General features: G+C 38.6%; 1 protein-coding gene across 1 annotated transcript in view; it reads right to left on the reverse strand.

Annotated features, from left to right (window-relative positions):
* Positions 1-3,546: 3,546 nt before the first annotated feature.
* The window catches only part of EIF3A (eukaryotic translation initiation factor 3 subunit A), a 37,516-nt gene continuing 28,769 nt past the window's right edge, over positions 3,547-12,293 (reverse strand). The window contains exons 20-22 of the mRNA XM_087725888.1: positions 11,382-11,556; positions 9,042-9,226; positions 3,547-4,763 (exon numbers count right to left, since the gene is read on the reverse strand). Coding sequence (XP_087582014.1) covers positions 4,534-4,763; positions 9,042-9,226; positions 11,382-11,556 — 590 coding nt within the window. The 3' untranslated portion in view covers positions 3,547-4,533. The remainder of the gene's footprint in view (positions 4,764-9,041; positions 9,227-11,381; positions 11,557-12,293) is intronic.

Genomic DNA, 12,293 nt, shown 5'->3' on the forward strand with positions numbered 1-12,293 from the left:
GGATAACTTAGGATCTTTCTATGAGTAACTTGACTGATAGATGAAATTTGCCAGCAGTACTTGCTGTCAACTTTAAAGTAAAAAGCACAACACTTTTGCTTCTGTAAGATTAAAAGTTTTAAGATTGCATATAACAACTGAGTGTACTGTTTCAATGGTTTTTAGCTCAATCGGGTCATGTTCAGCCAAAATTACCTTTCACTGCACTCTGCTGTGTTATACCACTACTGCAGTTCCCCCATATTTGTGCAAAACCACTTTTTGTCCAAAAAACCTGTTTATCTTAAAAATCCATTGCTTATCCATATTGCTTCTGCATTTTCAAGAAAAGTGAAATATGCTCAAAAAACAAAGGTAGTTAACAAGTTAGCATTTTCCCAGGTTATATCTAATCAAGCATTTGACTGATCTTTGTGATCCTCACTTGAGGATCTATGCTGGCTGTCTTTAGGCTTTCTCATCCTAAGCTACTCCACACTGGGACCAATGTTCCCTCTAATTTTTTTTCAGGGTGAGCGGAAAAGTATAGTGTTTGAGCGGCACAGTTTCATGCCTGAGCACCTAAGAGAGCAACAGTTTGAACTTCTGTCTCGTCTGCTGGACATTTGCGCAACATTCCAAGCGCCAAGCACCAATTGTGAGCGAGGTTTCAGCCTGATGAATGCCAGGCATGAAAATGTGCTACTCAAACACTATACTTTTCCGCTCACCCTGAAAAATAAAAGACTTCTGCTCAGCTTTTAGATCATTAGACTGGCTAGAGAGAGACATGGCACCAACAGGTCCTGGGTCCTGGCATTTTGCAGGCAACCTGTCCTCTCACATTCCTTTGGAATGCAACCCATCACATTTGAATTAGATTTTGCCAATTATCCTATTAAAAGATAATCCTATTATTCTAAAATATGACTAACTCGATATTAAAAATGTAAATATTTAATGCTGATAAATAATAGCAGTAATTGTTATTTAGTATGATTAAAATCAGTATTGATATATCAATATATCTATCAAAATTGACAATAAACACTAAAATAACAATACAAATATATAATGTGGAATATAAATGTAATAAATATAATATATAAATACAACATAAATGTAATAAAATAATTCATCATGAAACTCTCCCCCTTTAAAGTAATAAGATCAATTAAATAGTCTAGCAAGTTTGGACAATATGCTATATGTTATGTTACTTAAGAATATATATGCCTCAGAATCAGATACAACATCCACATCATTTCCAACTGAGTCAATAAAATCATATGCCATGCCAAAACTATTTTAAATAAAGATATGAAATTAATCAAGTATTGCATTTATTTTTCAAAATGAATGTACAATTTTTTTTATTATTTAAGTTTTGTACCCTATCTTTTCTAACTAACGTTAACTTTAAAAAGATGTTACATCAGACTACAATACAAGTAATTAAATGAAGACTAAAATAAGTGTTTTGGCATATTGAGCTTTTTATATTTCTTTCTAATATTTCTTCCTTAGTTGAGAACTTCCTCTTCAGCTTACTTACGCATTAACTGTTTGTTGCTTTTATGGTTTATTCATTCACTGCTCCATCTTCAGTTTTTTTCACAGGGGGCAGGGCTTCCTTCCTTCCTTCCCCCCACTCCTTTGGCCACCAATTTTGATCCAACTCTCTCTCTCTCTCTCTCTCTCACACACACACACACACACACACACACACACACACACACTCTCTCTCTCTCTCTCTCTCTCTCTCACACACACACACAGAGAGAGACACGTGTTCTTTGGGGGGGGGTTGAATTACTCCGCCTCACTGCGCAAAGTCGGCTCAGCATGTGTTCGGCCCCTGCTTACGCCGAATCAAATCTGCAGCCGGCGGGACCATTTCAAAGCTGCCAGTCCTCTTGCTCCTTCTCCTTCACCGGCAAAGCAGCGGCGGTGGTGCCTCCCCCTTCGCTCGGAGCACCTCAGCTGGGCTCTGGGTTATCCCTGTCATCGCCTCCACCTCCGCCGCTTTCCTACTAGCTCCCGCGGCCTCAAAAGCACGGCAGAGGAGGAAGGGGGAGGGATAATGCGGGGGCCAGCTCAGGTGCTCCGTGTGGAGAGAGAGGCACCACTGCGGGAGCTTTGCTGGTGAAGGAGAAGAAGCAAGAGGACTGGCGGCTCATCAAAACAAGTCTGGGGAGGTCCTTTGCAGGTGGCCAGTTCTAGCTGCCTGCAAAGGACTTCTCCACGTTTGCTTTGGTAGAAAGCTCTGCGCGGAGGTTAGAAAGCTCTGCGCGGAGGTTTCTAGCGACGTGCGCGGCCGCGCACGCGCGCACCTTAGAGGGAACAGTGACTGGGACTATACTAGCAGAAACAATACATATTTTTAAAAAATCTTTGTTAAATTGATTAGATTTTTTTTCCCTGATTCTTGGGAGTATGATTCCAAGTGAATTTCTCAAACTCCTGGGATAAAATATATTGCTATTAGCAAACTGGACAGATATTAATCCTGATAATAGTCTTAAATGAAAGTTGTAAAAAAAAATCACTATCCTTTTTTCAGTGTTTTAAAGTTCAGTTATCAAACCAGTTTCACAAAAAATAGATAGCACAGCATCCCTTTGATTCTTAGCATTTAGAATGTGGATACCTTATAAAAAAACCATGCTATGCTACTAAAAACAGCTAAGAGAGAAGAACTGTAAATTTTTTCTTAATTGATTTTTTGAGATCAGGTTTTACATTTCATTGGCAAAACTTGTTTTGTATTTCCTGGTTTTATTTAGTTTTCATAGAAACTGGAAGATTGTAAGAGGTTCAAAGGAGAAATATGTATGCTTACATTTTAGAGTTAAAATCTTATCTCTGATTCAGTTCCTGTCATGATGAGTAATTTCCTAAGTAAAGAAGTTAACTTTCCCTTAATGGGGAGGCTACCATCACTTGTGCAGAACAAATAAACCTCAAAATAAGTATGAAAAAAGGACTGCATTCAGTTGAGACCTTCCAATTTTATATTGTAGGTTTGCAATGTATATTTAAGATTTAATATACTGTTTTTTTCTGACAAATGGTATTATATGAGTTGAATGATGTTTATTTTTCAGTGAACAGTTTTCATTACTGAGTCATTCACCCTTTGTTTTTTACAAATGCAGGAGAAACACTGGAAATAGAAAAAAAAACTTTCTTGATGCCTATCATAACTACATAACATCCCTAAACTTATATTTAACAATGCAAAGTGGCATTCCTATCTTAAACCATAATACTTTGATATATAAACCAAGAGGACAACTAAGAAGTCCACATTTATTTTAATTAAAAGGAAATTGAGAATATGAAAAATTATTTCCATTCATTTTTACTGATTTTTTATTTGTATTTGAATTTATTAGCACTTTCTTTCCAACAGACAACTATTTAAAAAGATACTTATTCACTGGGTAAAAGATCCCTGGAAAAAGAATAGATATGGTTAAGTTTCATCAGGCTATTTCCTCAAATATGTTAGAGGAAAGATTTATGAAAATCTGAAACATCAATTAAAAAGTCACAACAAAATACTAGGTTAGATTTTTAAGTTTATTTATCATTGAAGTTAACACATAGCAGCAAGTTCTGTGTTGGCTTCAATTAAAAACAATCACTAACATTGCTATTTCAGCCCCAAATTGAAGTCAACCCACTCTTACTACAAAGCACTTGGTTTAAAGGTAAAGCACTTCCCCTGAAGACAAGAAATTCAGAAGGAGAGGAGGAGTGTGATTCCTCCACAGATCATGTATATGAAATGACACTATATAAATGTTTCAAAAGGCAGAGATTACCAATACCAGAAAGAGCAGTGTCTATACACAGCAAGGAACAAAAATGCTCAGCAAAAAGATTACTCAAATACTTCCAATTTTAAAAGCCTGTTGTTTCAATACTACTGTGGCACTCATTGTGAAAGTAAAGACTGCAAAATGGCTTGATAAGACTGTGCATTCAAGTAGAATCTACTGAAAATAAACAAAAGAAAAATTCCCAGCATAGCTAAAAGACCCATGACATTTATTCTATATAAATCAAATTAAAACATACTGAATCCAATAATACTACCAGCAATAATAGCCTCTGCCATCAAATACCAATTTTAGACTGTACAGCCTTAAAGTCATTTGTTTATGGAACCAGAAACATTGCTTTAAACATATGCTTTGCAGGCTATATCCATTTTAAGGTGTAAGGTTAGTTAACATAAAAATCAGTTTTGTTTTTGACTGAGATGTACATGCCACTCAAAGATACCTATAGAATTTATTTTTTTATTCTTACCACCAAGTGATCTGTGACATACAATTGAAATTTTAGATAACCAGTATTTAATTTCCAACTATTAGTTGTAAGTTCTGTGCATGATCAGTTTGCATACAAGTAAAGAGTTTCATGCTTTCGTTTCTAGAAAATTTTGTTAAAGAATTCGAATTCAGACTCTTAAAAGCACCAATATTATAATTTCTTATCAAATCAATGCAAAACACCAATTAAAACCACGTTTAGGTTTTGAACTTAGCGTCGTACAGTGGTCCAACCCTCTTCATCGGTTTCATTTTTAATGCGACGAAGGGCTTCTCGTTCTTTATCTGTTCTCCAAGCTTTCTCTTTCTCACCCTCTTTTTCTCGTTCTTTGGAAACAGAAGGACCAGGAGTAGGAGGAGCAGCAGGAGGTGGTGGTTTTCGAACTGGTTCACGCTCTTCACGTTCTTCCTTTCTATCATCACCGCGCCTCCATGAGCTCACTGAAAAACAAAAGGCAACATTTCAGCTCTACTTCATTCACTGGGCTATGTAATGAATCAAAATCCAGAAGAATACTTTAATCCGATTAGAATTAAAAAATATCTTGGAGGAATTTTCAATGTGACGTTTCTATTATAGGAAGAAAAAGTAATGAAGCATAACCACAGAACAAAATTAAGGAATAAGAAGTAATCATGTTGAATTAATACATTCTACAATTTAAGACTATAAACACTGTACTACCAGCAATGTTTCAGAATACACTGTAAATTCAAAATTAGGGCTGTACGTATTACAAAAGCTGGCATTATAAAAGTACAAACTTGAAGAAAATAATCATGGCATTATAGCGTATGGAAGGACAATTGAGATCATATGATTCAATTCACCATAAAGATTCTGTGCATGAATTCATTTTAAGTATTTATGATAAATGTCTATATTTGTCATTTCAGATTATTTCAGTAACCCATCAAGATCATTTTGAATTTTTTTGTTTTCTAACATTTTCATTATTCTGTCCCATTTTTGTGTCATATGAGTATTTGAGTTTTTTCCAGTTCTTCATACAAAATAATACATACATTGAACAGTAAGAAAGTCAGTTCGGAGCATCATGTTATCCACACATGGACAGATAATTTTTTTTAACTTCAACAACTGGGCACCAAATCCCTCAGAATGCTTCTCTGGTGTCTCCCCTTCTTCCATATCACCTTCTGTTGAACTATACTGGCAAACTCCTGTTTTATTTTCCTGGCCATTCATACAATATGGAATATTGCCAGTACTAGATTTTGTACTCCATAAGAAAAGGGATAATAAAAGAGCCATGGTGGCACAATTGTTAGAATGCAGTATTGCAGCTAATTCTGCTAACTGCCAGGGGTTCGATCCTCATGGGCTCAAGGTTGACTCAGCTTCCAACCCTTCCGAGGTGAGTAAAATGAGGATCCAGATTATTGGGCATTCAACTGTCCAAAGAGCGATGTAAAGCACTGTGAAGCGGTATATAAGTCTAAGTGCTATTGCTGATAATGTAATTTCTTAATATATCTGCTTAGTCTTAAAAAGCATAAAGTGTTGTCTTTGTGTCAATATTTCCAACAATGGTGTCTGATAAATAAAATCGTTCAGATTCATTCTATATGTGTTTATAGCATATCTGTTTGTAGCAAGTCTTGTAAAGATGACTTGGGAAAGATTTGGTTATTTGGAAGTTTGATATTATTGGCTTAAGAAAAATGCTGTTAGTTCAGCCACATCTTTATTATATCCACGTCCCTCCTTGTTGATCAAGGCCTCCCCAGAGGTGACATGTGGTTGGGCCTTGATAGTGGTTAATTCTTCTTTGAGAAGGGGTAATTCCACCATCTCTTAAGTGATTGTAAATGATTCACCCCCTTCTTGAGAAGCCATCACTATATTTATCAATTTTCATCCAGTTTCCAATTTTTCCTTTCTAGAGAAGGTGGTCGTTGTGTAGCAGCTTCAAAGATGTCTGAAAGAAGAGGATTATCTGAACTCTTCAGTCAGGATTCAGGCCAAGGTATATAACCAAGACAGCACTGATTTGCACTTTAAGATGATCTCTGGTGAGGATGGGATAGGGATCACGCATCAATCCTCGTTCTTATTGACTTCTCAGAAGTTTTTGATATCACTGATCATAGAATGATAGAATGGCTTTGGGGGTTCTAGAATGGCTTTGGGGGTTCAGATTGCCCGCCTTCTTCCAAGACCAGTTCCAGTTGGTGTTTGATAGGAAAAGAGATGTTCAGCCCAAGGCCCTTATTATGTGGAGTGCCACAGTGTTCAGTGATGTCTCCTCTCCCATTTTAACAGCTACATGAAGTCACTGGTAAGGTTATTTGTTGGTTCAAGGTGAGGTATATTCTGTTTCAGTCTCTCATGCCATGGTTACCCCCTGCTTAGATTACTGCAGTATGCCCAAACACGGCTGCTCTCAAAAGGTGTTTGGAAACATCAGCTGATGCAAAATGTGGTGATCCGAATAGTTGCAAGTACCAGTCACTCAGTGCATGTGGTATGTCTGCTCCACAAGCTACATTGGCTACCAATTTGCTTCCAGATGCAATTCAAGCTGCTGGTAGTTACCTTTAAAGCACTTCATGGCTTGGGGCTGGACTACCCCTGGGACCATCTCTCCCCAGTGGTATCTATCAGCACTGTGAGATCCAGCAGGAGAAGCAGGCTCTGGGTCCCACATATAAGAGAGTGCCATCTGGCAGGGCCTCAGAAGAAAGTATTTCCTGTAATGACACCTGCTCTCTGGATCATTACCTCAGAGATTAGATTTATCCTGGCCCTGCTGGCCTTTTGCAAGCCACGAAAAATTTGGCTTTGTCATTAAGCCTGGGGCTCTGTTTGTATAGGTGAGCCCATTTCTTGGTCTTGGTAGCGTTAAATCAGCTGCTATGCTGTTTTATGTTATTTTTGTTGTTTTTAAACTTGTTTTTATTACCTTTGTTTTTAACCATTAACCTCCTAGAGATGGGTGCATATGAGAAATACATATGAGATGGTTGTCCATATACATTTATTAAATATGTAAAAATAAATATACAGTGGGGCAAAAAAGTATTTAGTCAGCCACCAATTGTGCAAGTTCTCCCACTTAAAAAGATGAGAGAGGCCTGTAATTAACATCATAGGTAGACCTCAACTATGAGAGACAAAATGGGAAAACAAATCCAGACAATCACATTGTCTGATTTGGAAAGAATTTTTTTGCACATTATGGCGGAAAATAAGTATTCGATCAATATCAAAAGTTCATCTCAATTATATATCCTTTGTTGGCAATGAGAGAGGTCAAAAGTTTTCTGTAAGTCTTCACAAGGTTGGCACACACTGTTGCTGGTATGTTAGCCCATTCCTCCATTCAGATCTCCTCCAGAGCAGTGATGTTTTGGGGCTGTCACTGGGCAACACGGACTTTCAACTCCCTCCAAAGGTTTTCTATGGAGTTGAGATCTGGAGACTGGCTAGGCCACTCCAGGACCTTGAAATGCTTCTTACTAAGCCACTCCTTCCTTTCCCTAGGCGATGTGTTTGGGATCATTGTCATGCTGAAAGGCCCAGCCACGTTTCATCTTCAATGCTCTTGCTGATGGAAGGAGGTTTGCACTCAAAATCTCACAATACATGGCCCCATTCATTCTTTCCTGTACACGGATCAGTCGTCCTGGTCCCTTTGCAGAGAAACAGCCCCAAAGCATGATGTTGCCACCCCCATTCTTCACAGTAGGTATGGTGTTCTTTGGATACAACTCAGCATTCTCTCTGCTCCAAACACAACGAGTTGTGTTTCTACCAAACAGTTCTACTTTGGTTTCATCTGACCATATGACATTCTCCCAATCCTCTTCTGGATCATCCAAATGCTCTCTAGCAAACTTCAGATGGCCCAGACATGTACTGGCTTAAGCAGGGGGACACGTCTGGCACTGCAGGATCTGAGTCCCTGGCGGCGTAGTGTGTTTTACTGATGGTAGCCTTTGTTACGTTGGTCCCAGCTCTCTGCAGGTCATTCACTAAGTTCCCCCGTGTGGTTCTGGGATTTTTGCTCACCGTTCTTCTGATCATTTTGACCCCACGGGGTGAGATCTTGCGTGGAGCCCCAGATCAAGGGAAATTATCAGTGGTCTTGTATGTCTTCCATTTTCTAATTATTGCTCCCACAGTTGATTTCTTCACACCAAGCTGCTTGCCTATTGCAGATTCAGTCTTCCCAGCCTAGTGCAGGTCTACAATTTTGTTTTTGGTGTCCTTCGACAATTCTTTGGTCTTCACCATAGTGGAGTTTGGAGTGTGACTGTTTGAGGTTGTGGACAGGTGTCTTTTATACTGCTAACAAGTTCAAACAGGTGCCATTAATACAGGTAATGAGTGGAGGACAGAGGAGCCTCTTAAAGAAGGTTTACATGTTTGTGAGAGCCAGAAATCTTGCTTGTTTGTAGGTGACCAAATACTTATTTCCCACCATAATTTGCAAAAAAAATTCTTTCCAAATCAGACAATGTGATTGTCTGGATTTGTTTTCTCATTTTGTCTCTCATAGTTGAGGTCTACCTATGATGTCAATTACAGGCCTCTCTCATCTTTTTAAGTGGGAGAACTTGCACAATTGGTGGCTAACTAAATACTTTTTTGCTCCACTGTATGCCACCTGCATTTTTTGTAATGGAAATGTATTCCCTGTTTCTCTGATAGGATTTATATCACAATAACAGAATTGGGTAAAAATAATCTACCTTCTTCCCGATCTGTTCTGGGTGGGGGTCCTCTCCTTTCTCTCTCTTCAACACGACCTCGAAGATCACGACCACCACGGTCATCTCTAGAGTCACGACCACCTCTGTCCCATTCATCACGACGACCAGAATCTCTCCAGCTAGTGGCTTCCTCAGCTGCTCCTCTTCTCCAGCCAGTGTCATCCCTTTAATTATAAAAGTTGTATCAGTTATAAAGAAAGGATCTTCAATTACATACTATCTGCAATGAATGACTTATCACACTATCTTCATATAAATTGCAATTATAATTGGTGAAAAGGGTTTTTAAAAACATTAATGGATATTTAAAACGCTCTTGGAAAAAATTAAATACAAGTAATTCTTGATTAACAATCACTCATGTAGCAAGCTTCCAAAGTTACAACAGCACTGAAGAAGTGGTACTTATGAACAGTCCTCAAAGTTTCAGCCATCCCAGCAGTGACTGATCCTGATCTAGACAACAAGTTCACAGTTACAATGGTTGCAACATCCTGTTGTCATGTGATTACCACTCACGTTCACACAGCAAAGTCAATGGGGAAACTGGCAGGGAAGATTACAACTATCTACTGCTAAGTTGCTCTTACTCCCACCACTCTTTAACCCGATGAGGCTATACTCTTTAGCCCATGCTTACCCAATGACATGGTAGCTGTTCCATGACTGGCAGCAGCCACTTCTTGCCTGTTTGCCTTCTAGTCACAGTAGGCACTTAGCCACTGCCAGCCTGCTTGCAAGCCCCCTCCCCACAACTTGTGACTTCCTGTCAGCTTCCCCATTGACTTTGCTTGTTTAAAGCTGGCACGAAGCTATAAGAAGGTCCTTGCTTAATGTCTTGTGATCCTCACTGTAAAGATTGTTGTTGCTAAGTGTTCTGGTCATGCAACATTGTGGTTTATGGCATCACTTAGTAACATAAATTATCATTGTTAAGCAAGGACTATCTATAAAATGGAAGAGTCCCTAAATTGTGGAGCACGCAAATTGTTTCTGCAGTATTTTTTTAAAGTATTTCCAACCCAGTGGAATGTTGGGAAAAGTATGTGAAAGGGACTCTGGATTGTGTCTTTACATTCTTGTTGTCCATCTGTCTGTCAATCAGCAAAGTAAGCTGCCCTAAGACAGAACAGAACAACGTGATTTGGTGGAAAAAGGAACAAAAGACAGATCGACTTTGAAATTGGTCAGATGAGGCCTGCAGACTTTATGAGAAAATTCCCGCAACGGATCCAAGAGATAGTATGGGATGTCTCTTAGGATGTTGATTACCACTCCATTCTAAGCCCCTCTCCCTCTTGGTCACACAATTCAAAGGATATGAAGCCTATTTCATGCTTCCCAGGCACATGGACATAACAAATGTACAAAAATAGGCAAAAAGGGAAGCAGAAGTACATGTACTTAGAAACATTCAATGGCAACACATACACATCACCAATTAGATTATCACAGAACACACAGAGGCAAAATATATGCATGCATCCTAATTATTAACATGTAGAGTAAGTGCGCACATGCAGACATAGCAAAGCAACATATTATTCTGTTATGTAAACTACACAGATTTTGTGTGTGTGTGTGTGTGTGTGTGTGTGTGTGTGTGTGTGTGTGTGTGTGTGTGTAAATGAAGTATCCCTTCATTTCTTTATCAGCAAAAATGTAGCATAAAATGGTTTGTCCTGTGACTGCCTAGAAGGCTCCTGGAATGGGGCTGAAAGGTGAAAGGGAAGTACTATGCTCCCTCCCATATTTGGGCAGACCAGGTGCTTTGACAGAAGAAAAAACACTTTATACATACATAGGTGTGTGTGTGTATGTATGTGTGTGTGTATATTTTAATATATATATGTGTGTTTTATTTGTGCTGATAAATAAATAAATAGAGAGACTTTAAAACACAAATATAACAAAGGCAACAGTAAAAATATTGGGTTTCTGTCCTGATGGACTCTTGTGACGAGCCGATTGACAGATGATGGAAGCAGTTAGCTTCCTCCCATAATTGGGGCTTACCAGGGGTTGTGACACTATATATATATAAGTTTAAGTTTAAAACTTAAGCTATAATAAAATTTTGTTTCCCTATTTTGTTTAAAACTTAAGCTATAATAAAATACATTTTTAAAAACTGACATATCTTTGTGGTTGATCAACAAGCTTATATGGCTCACATATTTTAACATATATTCCCAACATGCAAATATTTCTTGTTATAGATACCAGACATTCCACTTGTCTATTAAAACTATCTTCTAATTCATAAAGAAAGAAAAAAAAGAAATCATCCCATCCCATTAAAATGTAATAAAGTCTCACCTAGGACGCCTAAAACGATCTTCCCGATCTAAGTCACGGTCTTTGTCAAATTCTCGTTCTTTTTCATTTTCATCACGGTCTTTATCTTTGTCCCATTCACGATCTTCTGAAGGTCTGGAATCCCGGGGAGGTCCCCAGCTGTCTTCTCGAGCCTTTTCACGTTCTCTCCACCCACCTAGCCAGCAGCAAAACATCAATTTTTAAAGGCTAATTTCAATAGTGTGTGGAACATCTTTCCTGCATTCTTTAGCTGAATTCCCTATTTTCCCATCATTCTTGCAATGTCTTTTGCCACACCCCACAATTGTGCAGAACCTGATTGGTAGGACTAATGTTTGGGAGCTGACAGATCTGTCATATGGGAAAAGTGGAAAACTTTCATTCCAGGCGTATATTCTAGGCTGCTTTTTTCCAATCAGCGGTAAAGCAATGAATATATGAAAGCAATGGAGAAGAGAGCTAAATTTAGTGGCTTTCAGGTTTAACAAGTATGAAACATTTCAAATAATTTTTTTAAAAATTGTTTTGCACTTTAATTTAAATCGGTCTATAATAAATACAGTATTTTTTCTTTCATAAGTCACACTTTTCTCCTCCCCAAAGTGGGTGGAAATGTCTGTGCATTTTATGGACTAAATATGGGTGACAGGCAGCAGCAACAAACAGCGGCAGCGATCCCCGCCGCCTGGAACAGCTGATCGGTGGTATTCTGGGAGGGCAATCCAACCACCTATCAGCTGCTCAGAGGCAAAGGCTTCAGCATTCCCTGGTGGAGGCAGCAGGCAGCGAGGTGGCAGGATGTCTGCTGCAAGGACGCTAGCCAGATGAATACTGGATGGATGCTGGGAGGCAGAGGCAGATTTTTTTCTCTCTTCTTTTCCTCCTCTAAACCTAGATGAGCCAAGGTGGCGC

Source organism: Thamnophis sirtalis, unplaced genomic scaffold (genome assembly GCF_051295495.1).
Source record: "Thamnophis sirtalis isolate CommonGarterSnake01/CBP01778 unplaced genomic scaffold, rThaSir2_p1.2 scaffold_11, whole genome shotgun sequence".
In the NCBI taxonomy this organism is placed as follows: Eukaryota; Metazoa; Chordata; class Lepidosauria; order Squamata; family Natricidae; genus Thamnophis; species Thamnophis sirtalis.